This window comes from Mauremys mutica, chromosome 4 (genome assembly GCF_020497125.1).
Source record: "Mauremys mutica isolate MM-2020 ecotype Southern chromosome 4, ASM2049712v1, whole genome shotgun sequence".
In the NCBI taxonomy this organism is placed as follows: Eukaryota; Metazoa; Chordata; order Testudines; family Geoemydidae; genus Mauremys; species Mauremys mutica.
The window spans coordinates 148,687,355-148,707,635 of NC_059075.1; the positions used below are offsets into that span (position 1 = coordinate 148,687,355).

At 52.6% G+C, this 20,281-nt stretch overlaps 1 protein-coding gene and 1 pseudogene across 1 annotated transcript; one reads left to right on the forward strand and one right to left on the reverse strand.

The window, feature by feature from the left end:
* Positions 1–604: 604 nt before the first annotated feature.
* LOC123368332 lies at positions 605–8,879 on the reverse strand. Its single transcript, XM_045013075.1, has 6 exons — positions 8,583–8,879; positions 7,184–7,255; positions 6,411–6,485; positions 5,454–5,807; positions 4,131–4,394; positions 605–2,531 (listed from the first exon to the last, which is right to left on the reverse strand). Exons 1-6 carry the CDS (start codon positions 8,827–8,829, stop codon positions 2,272–2,274), a joined length of 1,272 nt encoding a protein of 423 aa, XP_044869010.1. The 5' UTR covers positions 8,830–8,879; the 3' UTR covers positions 605–2,271.
* Positions 8,880–13,572: 4,693 nt separating this feature from the next.
* Positions 13,573–20,281, forward strand: part of LOC123369096 — a 35,289-nt pseudogene continuing 28,580 nt past the window's right edge.

The following is a 20,281-nucleotide window of genomic DNA, read 5'->3' on the forward strand; positions in this document are numbered from 1 at the left end:
AAGCTGCAGTGGTGACACAGCCAGTTTTAGCAGGCTACCATGAGCCCTCCTAACAGGGCTGCTGGAAAGGGGGGGGGCCAGGAGATCATGGCCCACCCACTTTTACTGGCCAAGTGACTGGGGGGAGTGGATGGAGAGGAGCAAGTGGGGGTGGGGTCTTGGGGGGAGGGGCGGAGCAGGGGCTGGGCTTCAGGGGAAGGGGCGGGACAGAGCCTCTGGGAGTAGGGGTGCTACAGGGGGTTCAGGTGCCCGTGGTCCCCCCAGTTTAAGAGCGTTTCTGCTGCTCCTACCTGCTAGCATGAAGCCACGGACCCAGGCACATTCCCAGCTGCACTGATCACACCCCTAAGGGCATCAGCCTTTGCCCTATTTGGGGTTTCTTTGTTTACACAGGGAATACCCAGTCCTGACTCTGCCCCACCCATGTCCCCTTCCCACTCAGCTGGGGCTGGGAAAGTCTGGCTCAGGGATCCGCCCCTACTTCTCACAGTCCAAGTGTCCTCTCCCTCCCTCCCAGCAGCTGCTGCTTCCTCCCTTGCACCCGCCTCCACCCCCCAACCACAAAATCCTCCTTGCCACCACCGAGCGACTGCCCCACTCTCAGCCCGGTACCACCTGCTTTTTAATTTAAATACAAAGGTACAAAAGTTGCTCTATGTTAAACTAATCACAAGAACCAGCCCCTATTAGTTAACGAGAGAATTACAGTGATTTCCCCTTTCAGCAGGCTGGGTGACAGGCAGCCCCCTCTCCCGACAGGGCCCCGAGAGGTTGGTGCTGGCGGACTTAGATGGACAGCAACGGCCCAGGGCAGCTGCCCAGTTCTGGCTTGGGGAACGTCTAGGGAGAAGCAGAGCAGAGCCTCGTCCTGGCAGTGGTTGAATCGTGGTGCCCGAAGCCCTGATACAAAGGACGAATGGGTCTGTAATGGAAGTGAGAGCGTGGGGGAAGGGCACAGCATACTGCAGCGTCTGAGGCTCTGCAATATACTGGAGAAAAACAGAACAAGAACCCGAGGCTGGAGAGCTGAAGCCAGACAAGTTCACATTAGAAATCAGGCCCCGATTTTTCTCACTCAGGGTGGAACAAATGCCCAAAGGAAGTGGTGAATCCTCCATTTCTTGGTGTCTTCAAAACCTGACCAGCTGCCATTGTGGAAGAGTCTTTAGTCAAACGCAGGTCACTGGGCTCAGTGCAGGGATAACTGGGTGAAATGTAAGGGCCTGGGCTACACAGAAGGTCAGACTGAAGGATCTAATGGTCCCTTCTGGCTTTAAACTCTAGGACGGCATCTCTGGACTTCTTATATCCAAAGAGAGGGATGCGGTGGCCAAGTGTCGGCTCTGCAAGGGACGGAATGTAGCTGTGGGGATTCAGGGCTGACGTCCTTTATCTTCCCAGAGACTAGGATAAGATGGAGAGGAGCCCCCCAGATTGGCGGTCCTCACCAGCGCAGCCCAGCAGCTGTTCAGTTCAGCCTCCAGCCCTTCACGCTCAGTTGCCAACAGAACGCAGCAGCCAGGGGCTGAGGTGGCTGGAAGAGCCAGGCGAGGAGAGGGAGCTGCAGTTTGGTTTGGGGCTCTGATGTTGGCAAACGAAGGATTTTTCCACTGATGTTTTAAAACAAAACAAAAACAGATAAACAGATTTCATTCTTCTCCAGATTTTTCACTGAAAAGTTCAACTTTTCAGCAAAAACAAAACAAAAAAACACAAACTAAAACCAAAATATTTTGATTTGGAACTGCTGTCGCAGTTCCAAATGGGCGTTGAAATCTGGGTGCCCCATGACCCCATTCTCCACTGCAGTCTGGCCTCCAGTATGCACCAGGGTCTCTCCTTTTGGTGAGGAGGCAGTTGCATCATGGGAATCCCTGGCCATGGTGTATCATGGGAAATGTTGTCCAGCTAAGGGCCCTGGTCCATAGATGAGAATGGGGATGAGGCAAGTGAACTACAACTCCCATAAGTTATACCCAAATTGAAATATTTTCAGGTTTTGGCTGAAATATTTTTTGGTTTGGGTGTTTGGTTTTTCAACAATAATTTTTTTTCTCAGAAAGTAGATATTTTATCTTGTTAAAAACCTGATTTTTCCATTGGAAAATAATTTCAAGGGGAAGTTTTCACGCAGCCCTCGTCTTAACCAGTTGTGACACCTTTGGAAACATGGGGAAGAGCCAGAAATGGGTTTTCCTCCCTGGAACAGACACTGGAAGCAAAGGGAAAGGCTGTGTGTGTGTGTGGCGGGGGGTGGGGGGTTCATTGTCTTCATTCCTCTTCCAGATCCGCAACAAGGAACTTGCACTTGTCCTTCAGCGCCTCGTAGAGCTGGTCCTTGCAATACTTGTTCCAGCTCACCATGAACTCGTACAGCTTCCGCATTTTCATTGGGTTGGTTCTCTCGGCTGTAATGGTCATGTATTGCTCATTGTCCAGCACGTCATCACCCAGCAGCTTATCCAGGACGCCCTCGACCAGAGTCACTCGCTGGATGAGCTGTTCTCGGTGCCGGTCCACAAAGTGTGTCTCTGAGGGGGAAAAAGAGGAACACAAGAGAGTAAAGAAATGGTCTGCATCATGCTCTCTGCTGCACTTTGATTAGCAACACTGTCTATTAGCGACTCTCTTATCGATGCATTCTATTTGATTATGTGCATGGTCTATCAGCTACTCCAGATATAAGAATCCACATAGTCTATTAGCTACTTCATTTTCCACACAGTCTGCTCACTAGTCTGTTATCCACACGATCTATTTAGTTATCCACACAATCACCTGCCCATCTTGACATCTTGATTAACTGCTCAAATGCCTGTATTGCTATTGCTCCTTTTACTGGCTCAGTCCCTAGCTATTAACCCCCATGGGGCCCTCTGTACTCAGGCAGATTTTCTCCGCTCTGTAACCTCCCTCCCATGCATAATTCATCTGGTTTGCCCTGTCATCCAAAACCAATCCCCAACCCCTCCTGCTAAGCCCTGTCTCCCCTTCACCTCCAACTCCATTCAATCCGCCACCAACAACCACCTGTCCAGCTCCACCTCGGTTCCCTTCCTCTAATCCGGCTTCCATCATCACCAAATCCCTCTTCTGGGCCCAGTCTCAGCATTTTAACCCCGTCCTCATCCTTGATTTCTCCACTGCTTCAGACACCATCCATCATACCCCTCCTGCTTGGTACTTCGTCCTACCTTAGGCTCCAAGACTCCCTCCTCTGCTGACTGTCCTCCAACCTCTCTGGTTGCTCCGGTGACTCATCCAGCGGATCTCCTCCCTGCTGCTCCCACTTCTCGCTGAGAGGATCCCTCCTTTTCTCCCTGTTCTGAACTGTTCCCATGGCTTTCGCTGCTATCTTCACGCCTGTGACTCTCAAATCTCTGCTCTTGTTACCACTCCAACCCAATCGCTCCTCTCAGTCCTGTCTCTCTGAAGCCTCCTCCTGGATACCTCGCTGTCAGCTCACATTGGCCAACCAGATCTCCCCTGCGAGGCCCTACGTTCTCTGCCTCTTGACAGCACCACCATCCTCCTTGCCACTCCAGCCCATGACCTGGCTGCATCTTTGACTCAGTCCTTCTCTCTTGACACCCTCATATCTTGCCACGTCTTCCTCCTCAGTGTCTCTGAGATCTGTCCTTTCCTCTTTCTCCAGGTCTTTATCCCCTTCGGCCTCCTTCACATCCACATCAACCCCTCTCCACTCCATTCCAAACCAAGGTGATATGGGATTTGAGAGGCCACTATCTTGGTGCCCAAGGGTTCAGTTTTGGCTCACAACAACAATGGTGTTTCTAAAAGTTGGGTCCAAAAGGAACCTTAAACCCTCAGCCCCTTTGGGTTCAAATCCACAGCCAAGATTTGAGTCAGATCCAAAACTGAGAGGGGCCTGTTTTCATCACTGGGTTTAGATCTGGCCCAAGATGCAGGTAGGAAATCGAGGGAGAGCCACTGGCAGAACTCCGGCACTGTGGAACCTGACTTCACCCTGATTTGGCCTTTGACCCTGAGCTGCAGCCTAACCCAGAGCTGGACTCGCACTTCTGGGCCCATCTACCTCTCGCCCCACCCTCCATTCAGCTCTCTTCAATGTCATATAAAAACCTTGCCCATCAAAGCTTGCCTCTCACCTTTTCTACCAGCTCCGCTTCCTCTGTCTTCCCTGGAAATGGGCTTAAATTCCCTGGAGTCACGGGAAACTTCTTTGAAAACAGGAGTAACTTCCCTGGAATTGGGGGCAACTTCTTTGACAACAGGAGTAACTTTCCTGGAGTTGGGGGCAACTTCTTTGAAAACAGGAGTAACTTCCCTCGTGTCGGGGGCAACTTCCTTGGAAACAGAAGTAACTTCCCTGTCATCGGGGGCAACTTCCTTGGCGTCGGGAGTAGCTACACCTATTCAGAGACCCCAGGAAACAGAGTTAGAGACCAGGAGAAGACATTACACAAGCTATTTCACCAGGGAAGTTAGAGTAACAGTCCTTTCTGTATTGGATTCCTCATCAGGTATAGAGGTGAAAGGCTCAGCAAAAACATATGTTTGTGCTGTTTCTTGACCTGACACCCAGGCTAAACTGCCCAGCACATTTCTTTGGGAAAAACATAATCCTTCCCGTATTCTTAACATTCAAAATGTCAGGTCCTTGTTTCCCAATATTTTTTTCTGGAAGGACTTTTCGGGTCTGGACTTTTGTACTCACCCCAGCTAAGCAGCACTTTAGAAGGTCCCAGGAAGTCAGGACCTGAGATTATTGTTAATTACTTTTCTCAGGAACACCACTCCTGGACCAAGACTCCTTCCCCTAGGCATTGTACACTCACGGAACAAGAAGATGATCCCTGCCCCAAAGAGCATGGACCCATGGGTCTGATCCAGGACAGCAGGGAGAGGTAGGATACTGGGCTAGATGGACCCATGGGTCTGAATCAGGGCAGCATGGGGAAGGCGAGATACCAGGCTAGATGGGCCCATTGGTTGGATCTGGAGCAGCAGTTCCTCTGTCCCATCATTTTGTTCCAGGAGAGCTTGAGGGCTCTCTAGACCCCATTATGGATGAATCCCAGTTCAAGCTAGAGTGGGAGGAAACCACAGATATGGGGCCTCATCCTGCGAAACCTCACTGGGATATCACCCGGCGCAGCACTTGCTGTTGGGAGAAGCCTCAGTAAAGGGACTCTGATTGCTCACAGATGCCAGCAATAGAAGCTCAGCGGTGAGTGACTTACTTATTTCCAGGGTCAGGTACTAAAGCTACCAAGTGCTGCAGTGACTGACACCTGAAATATAATCCAGACCAGCAAACTGGGGTCTAGGAGATGGACTGGCTGGCTGGGGCCTGGGGCAACAAACCAGAGTATTAGGATCTAGGGCTGGAGACAGATACACACACTAGGAGAAGGGAAGCCCCAAACAAGCCATGGGCAATAGCTCTCCATCTTTAAACTCAGACTGACCTTTGACCTCCAGCGTCCCGGTGCTCCTCTCAATGGGGGTCTGCAGGGCCACATGTCCCACCTGGCAGATGAACTCTGCCCCGTGTTCTCTCTGTGCCGACGGGGTGAAGGACAGCGTCACCATCTGCTGGTAGGTCTCCTTGTCTTTGGTGCGGGTCTCCTTGTGGATGATGGCGTAATCAGCAGAGTCCTCAATGGGCGTGGTCACACTGGCTCCACTCTCCCTCCTGAGCCATGTCACAGTTAGCTCCTGGGGGAAGTACCCTGCGACGAAGCAGCTGAAGGCCACGTGGCTGCCCTCCACCAGTGGCTGAGACTGGAATATTTCTGATACCTCCGGGCTCCGCAGGACAACTGAGACGTCAAATGGATAGAGAGAGAGGGAAGGAGAAATCTTGCCTCGGAGTGAGGCTTCCATCTGTAGCGTCTGCTAATGGCCACTATTGGAGTTGGACTATTGGACTAGATGGGCCCATTAATCTGATTTGGGGTTGTAGGGAGGGGGTAGGATACAGTCTAGACTGGCCCAATGATTTGATCCAGAGTGGCATGGAGGGGGCAGGATACCGGGCTAGATGGGCCCATCGGGGCAGTTCCTATGTCCCATCATTACATTCCAGGAGGGCTTGATGTCTCTGGACTCCAACATGGATCTCTGTTGGGGCGGAGAAGGGGACCCAGCCCTCTTTGCTCAGCCCCACATGGTATCTGCTGAATCCACAAAGGCAGGGCTTAAATTCAGCTATCCAGAGCAGAGCTCCAGTAAATATTTCCCCTTGACTCCAGCCTGATGCTGTTGGCTCTCAACCTGGGATCCCAGCCCTCCGGGGGGCCACGAGATGGTTTCAGGGGATCCATGGTGCCCCGCAGCTGAAGCCCTGAGCCCCGAATGGGAGGGCGGGATGGGCCTGGAGGACTCCCCTTGTTGTAGTGCTTACATTCTCCTGAACTACTGACCTGTGTGTCCCTCTGCATTGTCCAAAGGGAGAATTTCCAGCTGCTCAGCGTCAGGAATCACTGTGGGGGGGGACTCTGGAGCAAATGAGACAGAGAGGACGCGTCAGTGCTATAGAGCGAGTCGCAGCTCAGAGCTGGAAGGGGCGGAGACCACTCACAGGGAGCCTTATCCCCCCAACACTTGCTATTTGCCACTAGTCCATGACAGCAGGAAATGGGGGTGATGATCCCCCCCGAAATCTAGAGGACTGGGGAAGAGCCGTGAGCCAAAGCTGCCCCAGGCATAGGTGCCGACTCAGCTGCCCCCACCGGCAGCTCCCTGCCCCCCCGCCCCAGCTCACCTCTACCTCCTCCCCTGGGTGCACCGCTGCCTCCTGCTTCTCCACCCCCCACCCCCCCCAGGGCTTGCACCGCGAAACAGCTGATTCACGCAGCAAGTGCTGGGCGGGAGGGAGGGTGAACACAGCGTGCTCGGAGGGAAGAGGCGGGGCCAGGCGGGGATTTGGGGAAGGGGTCCAATAAGGCCAGGGAGGGGGCGGAGTTGGGTCAGAGACTTTGGGGAAGGGGTTGGAATGGGGGCAGGGAAAGGGTGGAGTCGGGGTGAGGCCAAGGGGGGGGCGCAAGCACCCACCAGCGCCGGGGAAAGTTGGCGCCTATGGCCCCAGGTGTCTCCAAGCCTGGGCTTTGGAAAGGGAATGATCTGTCCCGGGCTGGGGGGAAAGAATCCTCCTTTCAGAGCCTTTCACGCACCTCTCGAGCTGCACCCCACTCACCTGCTGCTCCGGCTGTGGCAGCGGCAGGAAGGGGCTCGCTCTGCACAGCAGTGGCTGCAGACTCAGGGGGCACTGGAGAAAAAAGGGGGGAAAATCAGTCTAGGACCCGTGGTCAGTTCACAGCACAGCCCACCCTCTCCCCCCACACTCCCTCCTCCCCACACATACACACAGAGGACAAACTTAGTTCTCAGAGGCCAGAACAGGAGTGCGAGTGAGATAGCAGAGTCGGGGAGAGTCAGGGGCAAAGGGAGAAGGATCCATAATTGCAGAGAAACAGGAGTTCAGAGGGCTCAAGCAGATGTTTCTGCCCCTCAGCTAGATTTGTTCATTGACCCTGTTCTAACTATCACATTTTCTTTCAAGTGAATGTTGCACAGACCTACTACAAATGGGGCCGGGGAGGGGGGCTGGCCCAGGGAATGGGATGGAAGGAGGACAGATACGGCAGTGGAAAGGAGTCCACTGGGAAGGAAAAGGGTTCATTCTGGTGCAGTCTGCAAGGCCTGCGTTGGACACCTGCCATGAATAGCATGGAGCGATTCATAATTAATAAATAAAAAAAAATAAGGAAATTCTCCATTTAAAAACAAACAACTTTGTTAACCTGCAGTTTGGATGGAGAGATTCTCTCACTTACTTTACCTAAAACACCCCCCAGAGCACTCTCGGCCCCATGAAGAGGGACTCTCCAGGAGTCCCTCCTTGCAGGGCTGAGAGCAGGAGCCCTGCCACTCGGGCCGAAAACAGAATTCTATTGCGAGATCATGAGCGAGGCTCAATTTTACCTAGAAATCACATCTCTCGCGATGCATTCGTGAGCGTTGGCATGTCTGCACCGGGGAGGCCCAGCCAGGGACTGGGTCTCCATTGTGCTAGGCACTGTACAAAACCCAGAACAAAACGAGCGTCCCTGCCTCCAGTGAGAGAACAATCCACGTGAGCTGGTGAGCGTTCAGCTGGTTTGGGGGTGGAGGGTGCTGGTCCAAGGGCCTGAGTTAGAGGGGGGGTATTGTGGGGGGGCGGCAGGGGTTTTTGCTAATGGATCAACAACCCTCTCTTACTTTTTACACATGAGGTTGGGGTGGGGAGCAGATTCTCCCCTGGTGTAAATGGTCCCTAATGCCACAGCAGCTCAGGATGTGGCCGGAAAGGAGCAGGGGAGCTGCAGGACAGAGCTGGGAGGGGGCTGGTAGGAGAGGAGAATGAAAGTGAAAGCGGGGCACGGCAGGGGGAGAGGAATCCCAGCCTGGAAAAGAGGGGAAAGAACGTCAGACTGGGGGTTGTTTCCAGTTCCCAGAGACGCCCGCGGGGTGGGGTGGGGTTTAGTCGTGCCCAGAAACAAGGGGGCCGGCTGGGGGTGGGGAGGGGCAGTGGGGGATCCCCCATCGCTCTGTACCGTCTGTGCCGAGCGCCTCTGCCAGGTCTCTGATGCGGTCCGGGTGTGTCAGCCCGTAGTGCTCGGCGCTGTCCCCGCGGCCGTGAAGATCCGCGGCCGGCTCCGCCCCTCCCTCCGGCGTGTCCGCGGCGAGGAGCTTCTCCCCCTCCCTCCGCAGACACTTCTCCAGCCTCTTGCTGACGCGCTGCAGCTCCCGCTCGCCCTTCTTCTCCAGGGGGCCCAGCACCTGCTTCAGCAGCTGCTCCATGGCGGCCCGGCCCGACGCGAGCTCGGCGCTGCTGCCCGCCCCTGCTGGGAAGCGATTTCCCCACCGGCCTCCCGGGATCCCTTCGCCCCACCCCCGTGGGCATTTCCCGCGCTCGTCACTCGCGGACAGAGACCGGGGGCGGGTCTGTGCGCCGGGGCTGGGCTGGGCTGGGCTGGGGGGCGCAGGGCTTCAAATCCAGGCTCAGCACGGGGTGGGGGGGCTAGATAGGGTGACGATATTTCTCAAAGGGAAAATGGGACACGCTGGGGGGGGACTAGCCCGAGGCCCCCCCCCCTCTGCCCCATACTTGAGTGGCTGGAGGCGCTCGCCCGAGCCCCCCCTAGGGTGACCAGACAGCAAATGTGAAAAATTGGGACAGTGGGTGGGGAGTAATAGGAACCTGTATAAGAAAAAGCCCCCCCCAAAAGGACTGTCCCTATAAAATCGGGACATCTAGTCACTCTAGCCCCCACTCCCACATGGGGCTGACTCGAGACCCCCCCCCCCGCTCTCCTGAGCCCACCCCATGCCCCACATGGGGCCTTGCTGCTTGCCTGAGCCCCGCCTGCCCCCCCTCCATGTCCACCTACCCTCCCCCGTGTGGGGCTGGTATGACCACTCCCTCCCACACTCATTCCTCTGCACCCCACTTTTTTGACAAAAGTGGGCATTTGTCCCATTTGCTCTTGCCAGCTGATCAACTTTTGCCAAAAAAGTGGGGTCGGCCAGGAAAGGGCTTAAAAAAGGGACTGTCCCGGCCAAAACAGGACGTGTGGCCACCTGTGACGGGGTGAACTCACCCGGCACTGGACAGGGAAGGGTTAACTCTTAAATGTGGGCAGAGGAACCCACGCCCCCCCATTCCTACTGGGCATGCTTCGGGTGTAGCCCCAGCATAGGTGCCAACTTCCCCTCTGCCCCGTGGGCGCTAACTCCCCCAGTCCCACCCCTGCCCCAACCCATTTCCACCCAAGTCCCCGCCCCTGCCCCGCCTCTTTACCGCCTCCTCCCTGGAGCGCACTGCGTCCCCACTCCTCCCCTTCCCTCCCGGAAAGTCCTAAGTGCCGCCAAACTGCTGTTAGGCGGCGGGCGGGAATCGCTGTGAGGGGGAGGAGCAGGGATGTGGCGTGCTCGGGGGAGGAGGAGGCAGGGGTGCGGGGAGCTTGGCTGCCGGTGGGTGCAGAGCACCCACTAATTTTTCCCCGTGGGTGCTCCAGCCCCGCAGCACCCATGGAGCCGGAGCCTATGAGCACCAGCTTAAGAGGGAGCAGCTCACCACCGGAGAGGAAGGATGTTCCTTGCCAGCTCCAGCCCAGGAACCACGGGAACCCTGGACTGCGGAAGTCAGAGGCGCTGAGACCCTAGCAGATGCCCAGCTACCTGTGGATGCCCCAGGGAGGTCTGAGCTACAGGGAGTTGTACCAGCTGAGGAACCTGGAGACCCCGAAGACATGCAGACCGTCACCAGGAGTAACACGGCAGGAAGTAGCCCAGGGTGTGGGGGACTAGCCATTGCCCTAGGTGGCGGCCCAGACACCCCAACTGGACACTAGGCACAGGGCCAGCCCCAGTGTTTTTGCCGCCCAAGCGGGGAAAAAAAGTCGCAATCGGCGGCACTTCGGTGGCAGCTTTACCACCGCCGCTTCATTCTTAGGCGGCAATTCGGCGGCAGGTCATTCCCTCCGAGAGGGACTGAGGGACCCGCCGCCGAATTGCCACTGAAGAACTCGACGTGCCGCCCCTTCTCCTTGGCCGCCCCAGGCACCTGCTTGCTGCGCGGGTGCCTGGAGCCGGCCCTGACTAGGCCATAATACAGCCCCACCCTGGAGGGCAACACTATTGACTCCAGCTGCTAGACCTTCCTGTCTTGCAAACCCAGGGTATCTCTATGGACTCTAGCTGCTAGGCCTCACTCCCCCCCCTCCCTGACATAAGTCATGTGACCCTACTGCCTTGTGGATCAGGGCGATTACATAGACTCCACCCATTGGGCCTTAGAACCCCGTGGATCATGGCAACTCAATGGACTTCATCCCTTAGGTCTCACAGCCTAGAGACAGAAGGGAGCTTGAAGGATGAGGTCCTCCCACCCCATAACACCAGCCTATAACTAGATGAGATTGTCTGACTTGTATTATGCAGGTTAGACCATGACCTAATGGCCCCTTCTGGACTTAAAATCTATGAAAGTAGAAACCCAGTGCTTAATTTGTGCTAGGGCTTGCCAGGGCTGAGGTCTGGCACATCCAGGCTTGGCAGTTCATAGCCACGGCACCTCCAGCCTCTCCTCGTCAGTTATGAAAGTAAAAAAAAATTGCTCAAGCCCCGGCACCTCTTTCATCACAAATTAAACACTGTAGAAACCCCAGAGTCACAGTGTCAAATGTACTGTATTGCCAAATTCATGGTGCCACCAAATCCAAATTCACAGCCACCAAATGCTGCAAAGTGTCACCACTCCCAGATTCAATAGCTCCAAATTCACGCTGCCACCAAATTCTTGTATTGCCAGCCCCAAATTCAACAAACAAAAATCATGTGTCAGGCCGCCAAGAGATCATGAGATTAGCTTTAAAAAAACCATGAGATTTAAAAAATATAATAAATTTGGCAATCTCTTTACTTCCCGTCCACGGTTTGAGCCTTTGTGGAGGATTACATTTTCTGACTCTTCTTCTCAACCATGAGGGCTAGGGATGGACTTCTTTTTTAAATGACAGCTGAAATTCTCACATAATCCCCTGACTCTGGGAGCTGGGGCTTTAAGAAAAAAAACACCAAACTTCATGAAACTCACAAACAAATCATGAGAGTCTGTGACACTGCCAATCTAACCAGCTGAATGCTCAGAAAGCGGGAGACTGTGCACAAGTGACTTAATGCTTCATTTTGCATATTTTGAATATGCACAGCTTTATTTGCATGGAGGAGAGGTCACCAGAGCTTAAGCCTACGAGGATGCAGCATGGAACAAACGCTGGGGGAGCCAGGAGAACTGCCTAGATGATCATAACGGTCCCTTCTGGCCTTAGACAGCTCTGGATCTTGGCGCTGCTCCCAGCTGGCTCTGAGCTCCCCTGAGGCTGGTGTCTGGGGATGTTTCGTGGGTTCTTGGGGCTCTGCCTCTGTGCTCATTGTCTTGGGCTGGGTGAAGGGGAGCTGTGGCCGGGTTGTTGTGCTGGCTGTTGCTTGCTAAAGGCTAGGAGGGGGTTAATGGCTGCTTCCCGCCATCAGCTGGGGGGATGCTCTGGCTGGGCTGCTCCCAGCTCTGACTGCACCTGGGGGGGTGGGTCACACACTGTGTGCTCAGGCAGAGCCTGCAGCTCTGGTGGCAAACCTGGCTATTAGGGTTACAGGTCATGTAGCAAAGGTCACAGAAATATCTTACCCCTTACATATTCTTCACATCCAAGACCCCAAAGTAATGATCATCACACAAGAGGATAAATGCTGTTTTAGGGTATACTGGACCCTGGATTTTAAACTGCCCCAACCCCCCTTCTCGTACATCACCACGCTAACGGTGACCCCTGCACCCCACATCACTGAGCATGAGCTTTTTCTGATGGGAAAAGCCCGATTTCTCATGGACCTTTCTCACCCCTGTCTAACAGCTCTGCGTTGGTGAGCTTCTTATCAGATAGCACTGCCACCAGGCTGCCTGGCGTCTAGGGTGACCAGACAGCAAATGTGAAAAATCAGGATGGGGGTGGGGGGTAACAGGAGCCTATATAAGAAAAAGACCCAAATATCAGGACTGACCCTATAAAATCAGGACATCTGGTCACCCTACTGGCGTCGCCGCTTACCCGGGTGCAGAGTCCCATTTTCAGTTTAGGGAAATACGGTCACCCTACATAATACTGGTTAAATTCCAGAGAAATTAGAAGAGCTTTCTGAATATTATATTTCGGGTTTAATGTGGCATAGTCGTGTGGGTGTGTGGGTGGGTGTGTACACACAAGCTTTGCTCTGGCTCCAGGCCAGGACATTCGGAACGTCGTTACTGACTCTTGCACAATGCAGCAATGTGTATCACTGTAACTCTGCTTAGACTTGTTTCTGCCGAGGCCCTGGCCATGCACAAGTGGGAGCGGGTGGCTACCCGGCTCCCCTCCAGCCTCCGCTCGCTTCCGGGCTGGCTCGGGGCGGGGATTGTGCCTGCCCCACGTGTCCCAGCGCCCGGACGCCTGGGTTCCCAGGCCCACTGTTGCCCCGCCTGGCCCCGCTTCCAGCCCCAGGGAGCCCCCGCCCGGCCCCTGCCTCTTGGAGAAGGGGGCGGGGCGGCTCCCGCCTCCAGCCCAGCCGGGACTCTGCGGCCCGCACAGGTCGGCGCGGCGCGGCGCGGGAAGGGTTAAAGGCTGGGGCGCTAAATCCGCCCCGGCGCAGGCGGGGCCGAGGAGTCTTCCCGTGTCAGGCCGGACACCTGGGTCCCCAGCCCGGCCCGTGCACAGGGCGGGTCCCCGCTGCAGCCCGGGGATCGGTCGGTGAGCGGGGGAGGGAAACAGCCGCGGAGGCAGGAAATCGCTGCCCGGAGAAAGCGGCCGCTGGGGGGGTCGGAGTCGGGGGGGGGTCTGGAGAGACACCTCCCCCCCCAGCCAGCGCCAATGCAGCGGGGGCTCTGCGGCTGAGCTAACCCGGGGCTTTATTTCCATCCCCGTAGTAGGGCAGTGACACGGCGGGGGGTGTAATCCCGCCCCCTCCCTGGGATGTTACTGGGACTGTCACACCTGCCCCGGCCCAGAATAACGGGGCCCCGCTCGCCTCGGGGGATTCCCTGGGCACTGACTCGGCCCCTTCTCTCCTCCCTCCAGATCGTCCGTCCGAAGGGACACGCCCGGTCCCTGCTCCCCGGGACCCCGCCTTGCCCCAGACCCCAATAGCCCCGGAGCATGGTGATGGCTGCAGCCGGGCCGGCGCAGGTAGGATGCTGGCTGGGGGCAGTGACTCCCCCGGGCACTGGCTGGGGCCGAGGGGGGCAGGGACCCGAATCCTTCCTGCGCTAGTGACCCCGGGTCTGGGGGCTGCAGCAGCTCCTGGGGGGTGGCGCTGCCCCAGGCCAAGCGCTGCCCTTAGACAGGGAGCGGCGCGGCCTGGCAGGGCCCGGGGTCCCATTTTGCACCAGTGCAGCCAGGGAAAGCCAGGAGCATCCCCCGGAGCCGTGGGACCGGCGACCGCCAGAGCGCCCTCTGTGGCATGCCACCCTGCTTGGGGCGGCCAAATTCCTAGAGCCGCCCCCGATCCTGGGGGCCCTGGCCTGACAAAGGAGCCATGAGGCGCCTGAGCCGGGGCGGGAGCGGGGCTGAGCACAGGCCTGGGGCGGAGGTGGGGACTCTGGTGGGGGGGGGGAGGAGCCTGTTCCCTGCCCTGGGATTTGGGCCCTTCCCAGCGCCCCGCCCAGAGCCCCGTGCGGAGCCAAGTCTGATTCCTGTCCCCTCAGCAGGGCCCCGGGGGAGCTTGGGGGAGTCTCCCTGGGTCACAGGTGCTGGGCGGGGGGGTCCCTGGGAGTCGCTCCCCTAGAAACCGCGTCCCCTGCTGAGACTCCGGGCTGGGGGCTGGAGCGGAAGGTGCTGAGTGTGGAACGCTTGTGCCAGCAGCTCCAGGTGGCGTTTGAGGACGTCGCTCTGTATTTCACCCGGGAGGAGTGGGAGCTCCTATCCCAGCCAGAGAAGCAGCTGTACCGGGACCAGATGCTGAGGAATTACCGGGTCCTCGTTTCCCTGGGTAAGGACCAATTTTCCCTCTTTTATTCACAGCTGTGAATGTCTGGGTTCCTTTGAAGCCTTGGCTGCCATGTGCCACCGAGTGGCCAAGTGGTGGCAAATGTCAGTACTAGGGCTGTCAAGCGATTAAAAAAAAATTAATCGCACTTTTAATAATAGAATACCATTTAAATATTTTTTGATTTTTTCTACATTTTCAAATATATTGATTTCAATTACAACACAGAATACAAAATGGACAGTGCTCACTTTATATTTATTTTTTATTACAAATATTTGCAGTGTAAAAAAACAAAAGAAATAGTATTTTTCAGTTCACCTCATACAAGTCCTATAGTGCAATCTTTATTGTGAAAGTGCAACTTACAAATGTAGATTGTTGTTGTTACATGACTGCACTCAAAAACAAAATAATGTTAGAGCGTAAAATCCACTCAGTCCTACTTCTTGCTCAGCCAACCGCTAAGACAAGCAAGTTTGTTTACATTTACAGGAGATAATGCTGCCCGCTTCTTATTTACAATGTCACTTGAAAGTGAGAACAGACGTTCACATGGCACGTTTGTAGCTGGCATTGCAAGGTATTTATGTGCCAGATATGCTACATTTGTAAATTGTACTTTCACAATAAAGATTGCACTACAGTACTTGTACGAGGTGAATTGAAAAATACTATTTATTTTGTTTATCATTTTTACACTGCAAATATTTGTAATAAAAATAACAATTTGTATTCTGTGTTGTAATTGAAGTCAATATATTTTAAAATATTTTATAAATTTCAATTGGGATTCTATTGTTTAACAGCACATTTAATTGCAATTTTTTAATTTAAATTAATTTTTTGGAGTTAATCGTATAAGTTAACAGAGATTAATGGACAACCCTCGTCGGCGCCTTGCAGGTTGGCTTCCTGTTGGAGAACTCAGGTCTATGGAGCCTGTGGCTAATTTTAGTTTAACTTGTTTACTTTCATTATGTACCTCAGTCCTGGCACAGCAGTGGTAGCAAACACCGATGGCAGCAACTCTGCCTCAAGGCATGGAGAAAATGTTACCCACATGCTCTAGGGCACCCACCCTTACCCAGTTCCTAGGGCTCAGGGTGTAACTTTACACTCTGCATGTTTGTGGTTGGTTTTTTTTTGTTTTGTTTTGTTTTTAAACTATTGAAAGAACCTTACACAGTAATATCCTTAATCTCTATTTATTAACAATCACCAAATTGGAATGCTCACACTAAGCATACAGTGCTCACCACTCCCAATAAGACAGATGAACTTTTCCTGCTGGCCACTCAGGATCAGGTTGTCTGGGGACTCCAGCTTCTGGGGGTGTTGAGCTCTGGCAGCTCTGATCTTGGGACTGTGTTCTGGATCTGGTTCCAAAGAACTTCCTTTTGGAACCCAGTTTATATAGTGAAACTTGAGTCCTGCTTAGCTGTACCTTTACCAATCATTTTAAAGTAAAGTACTACAAAATAAGTCTTTGGCCAGTCTTAACATATTGGGGAAACAATTCTTTACCCAATCATACCTTAGTTGGTATAAATATAAAATTAATTATGCAACAGACAGAAATGATCAAAGAACAGACAGAAACCATACAGATAAACAATAGCGAAGTAGGGACCGTAAAGGTAAAACGAAGTAGAGATTTCACACCCACAACTGTTGATAAGTGATTCCTTACCAGACAGAATGCTATCAAACCAAGTTTTCTTTAACCGTCGTAAGAGCTGTTTCTTTAGCTGGTGATGGTGGGTGCTATTAGGACAGGAGTCTTCTTAACAGCCTGATATTACATTAAAACAATGTAATAATTTAGATGGAATGTGCAGATGTGACTTCCTGTTTCTTGGCTCATGGCTGCTGCTCTCCTAATATGGCTGCAGAAAAAGACCTCAGACCTTACACAAACTCTCCTGCTGCTTGCACGGCCTCTCCCTCCCTCATTTCCCCCTCAGCCCACTCTTCTGAAAAAGAAGGTACATCATAAATTTAACAACCATGCAGTTGAACAGTGTTTTCACCTTAAGCAAAAAAAAACGTGCAGGTCTACGTAGTAGTGTCACCTAATAATACCTGCATAACACACTATGGCATGCTGCAAAGAGCTGATTTGCAGCATGTAATAAAAAACAGTAATAAGACGGCAAAGAAGCAAACGCTTCCAAATACTTTTTTCCTGAAAAATTTTTCAGGAGACAATTGGGTACGTGAAATAATGGCCAGAAGCGAGACGGTAGTGGGGGACATTCTGTTCACCCTGTCTCCTAATCTGAGGACAAAGGGATGTTCAATGGGTAAAAGGAAATCTTGTCACGCAGGTGTCCTGTGGAACACACTGGTGCTAGATAGCACTGAGACAAAGACGGAATATTTCTTTGGAACATTTAGAGTTACCCTAATAAAGATCTTAAAAATAAGCATCTCTTGCAAGTTGAGAAGGATTATAGACCTTGCTGTTTCAGAGTATGAACTAAACTCAGCTGGAGGGCTATGGGATGAAATCTCTCCTAAGGAAGGTTTATTCCATTATTGTCCTGCTTGGGATCTTTCTCACTTTCCTCTAAAGCAGTGACCGAGATTAGGGCCCCATCGTGCCACTCGCTGTGCACACAGTGCCAGAGATCAGGTCCCTGTTGTGCCAGGTGCTGCACAGACATATTATAAATGTAGCTCTCTGCCCCCAAAAGCTCAGGCCTTGTCTACACTACAGTATTATGACGACAAAAGTTATGTCGACGACCAAAAAGCGCTATAATAACATCACTATTGCGCTCCCTCTGTCGGCAGAATGCATCCACACTTGGTGCTCTAGCATTCACAGTAAGTGCAGTGCACTGTGGGTAGCTATCCCACAGTGCTACTCACCACCTTATGCTGTTACGACTTGTGGGTTGGCAAAGTGGATTGCAGCGCATCATGGGTGTGGACTCAATGTCCCATGATGCATTGTTTTCCGTCCCAGCATTCTGTGCTCTTCTGAGTGTGTTTTGCGGTATTTTACAGTGGTCCCTGTTTACTGTGCACCCACCATCTCTGTGTGAAAGGGTGGATCCCACACTACTCTGTGTGAAAGGGTGGATCCCACACTACTCTGTTAACTATCATTAGCACATCGCAGATTGTAGTGTACTTAATCATGAGGTTCCTATCTGAACATGAGTCAGAGCTGCCTGACCTGCTGCAGGCCATGGATAGAAACAACGCCAGATACTTTTGGTATTCATGGTGCAGTTGCACATGGTGGACCATCACTTTTGGGCTAGGGAAACAAGCCCCGAGTGATGCAATTGCATCGTTCTGCAGGTCTGGGATGAAGAGCAGCGGCTGCAGAACTTTTGGGTGCAGAAAGCCACCTTCCTGGAACTTTGTGCGGTGCTCGCCCCAGCACTGCAACGCAAGGACATCAAAATGAGAGCTTCCCTTTTGGTGGAGAAGCATGTGGCGATTGCATTTAGGAAGCTGGTGACTCCCGACTGCTACCATGAATCAGTTTGGAGTCGGGCAGTTGACCACTGGAGCTGTGTTAGCACAAGTGTGCAGGGCCATTAATCGCATCCTGCTACGAAGGACCATGACTCTTGGCACTGTGGATGGCTTTGCGGAAATGGGTTTCCCTAACTGCGGAGGGATGATAGATGGCACACATATCCCAATTTTGGCACTGGACCACATTGCCACGGACTATGTCAATAGAAAGGGCTAATTCTTCATGGTTTTGCAGGCGTCTCACTGACATTAGCGCAGGGTGGTCCAGGAAAGTGCATGAAGCATGCACCTTCAGGAGCACTGGCCTATACAGAAAGCTGCAAGCAGGGACTTTCTTTCCAGACCAGAAGAGTCCAGTGTGGGACGTTGAAATGCCCATAGTGATCCTGGAAGACCCAGCGTACCCGTTACTCCCATGGCTCATAAAGCCTTATACAGGAAACCCGGACAGCAGCAAGAAGTGCTTCAACAATAGGCTGAGTGGGTGCAGACTGATCATGGTGTGTGTGTTTGGCAGATTAAAGGTGCATTGGTGATGCCTTTATGGGAGGTTAGACCTCACTCAGGAAAATATTCCCGTGGTCATAGCCGCCTGCTGCACATCACATAATAGTTGTGAAGCTAAGAGTGAAAGGTTTGCTCAGGGGTAGAGCACAGAGGCAGATCGCCTGGCTGCTGATTTTTGGGCAGCCTGATGCCAGGGCTATTAGAGAGAGACAATTTGAGAGAACAAAATCTGAATCAGGGAGGCTCTGAGGCAACGTTTTGAGAATGAGAACCAGTGGTGTATATTTCTATGTAGCAATCTGCTGTGCTTCATTAAGTCAAGTTTAGTTACGAAACATATGCAATGGTTCGTAGACTCGGTTTTCAGTAAGAAAATGACTAAACTGCCTGTATACGTTTTACTGCTAGCTGCTATCACAATTTGTAGTACACAAATAAAGATTAGTGATCTTCCAGATATTTTGTTTTTATTAAACACCAATTAACACCCCCACACACAAAGGCTTGGTGGGAAGGGAGGTACGGTGAGGGGTAGACTGTCATAGCTGTGCATAAATCCAGCGTCATTTTGGAAGCTGTCCAAAGGGAGGTGGAGTGAACCAAGAAGTCCCGGAAAGTTGAAAGGAATGTGTGGGAGGAGTTTGGGGAGGGTATGGAACACCGTTCTGAAGCGGCGGCAGGGGGAGGCGAGCGTGCATCTGTTCAGAATGGAGCATGTTTAGGGACTTCGGCATCTCTGTTTGCTCCTCCATTACTTTTATCATCCACTCAGTGGCCTTTTGAACAATCTCCTGATTTTCTTTTCTGACCCGCCTTTCCATTTCTATCTGCTCCCTGCACTCCCTTTTTTCTGTGTCAGAGAACTGTAGCATCTCCTGGAACATGTCCTCTGTGCTCCGCCTTGGTCGCTTTTGTGACGTTGCACTCCATAGTCTTTATGAAAATATGCTTCTGATATGAATATGACAGAACTGAGATGTACTTTATGCAAGATGGGTCTTGTAAGAGATGATTGGAAAGGCTATAATTTACTGAATGTGATTATCCAATTTGCATGCCTCTATCATTTCTGTATCTGAAGTTAGGAAGATTGACTATGTATCTGTATTTCAACTGTGCTACTTTGGGTGACGCCCACTGCTAACGCTTCAGGTACAACAATGGAAAACCCAGGCAAGGCTGCTGACCCCTCAGCGAAGGCAATGGACTGTGAAAAGGCTTGGCCTTCCCGCAGATGCTCCATACTGCCACTGACTCACGGACGCTGTGATACTACAGAGTCAGGTGGTCTTGTCACCGGATACTAAATGTTGCCTGGAACTTCTTGTAACTTTCCACTGGAAGGGAAGGGGGGTGGGGGGTGGGTGCCAAGTTTGGGAAACAAAGGATTCCTGCTTTATGTAAATCCTATTTAAGGGTGGGGAGGAAGGCAAATGGGAGGACTCCTCTCCATGGCCTGTCTGCCCAAGAAGAGAGACTGCTAGAGCCACCTGAAGGGAAGGCAAAGGGGGAGTCCAGTCTGAAAAGGAACAGAACTGGAACTCTGAACCACAGAAACTTTGCAACCTGCCTACGATAATATTTAGGGTGAGAATTGACATCTTGTAACCTGTTTCTTAAGGATATTGAGCTTAGCTTGCGTATTTTGCTTTATTTGGTCAGTAAGCTGCTTTGTGCTGTCTGTCATCTCTTATATTTACTTGAAAGTCACCTTTTGTAGCTGTTA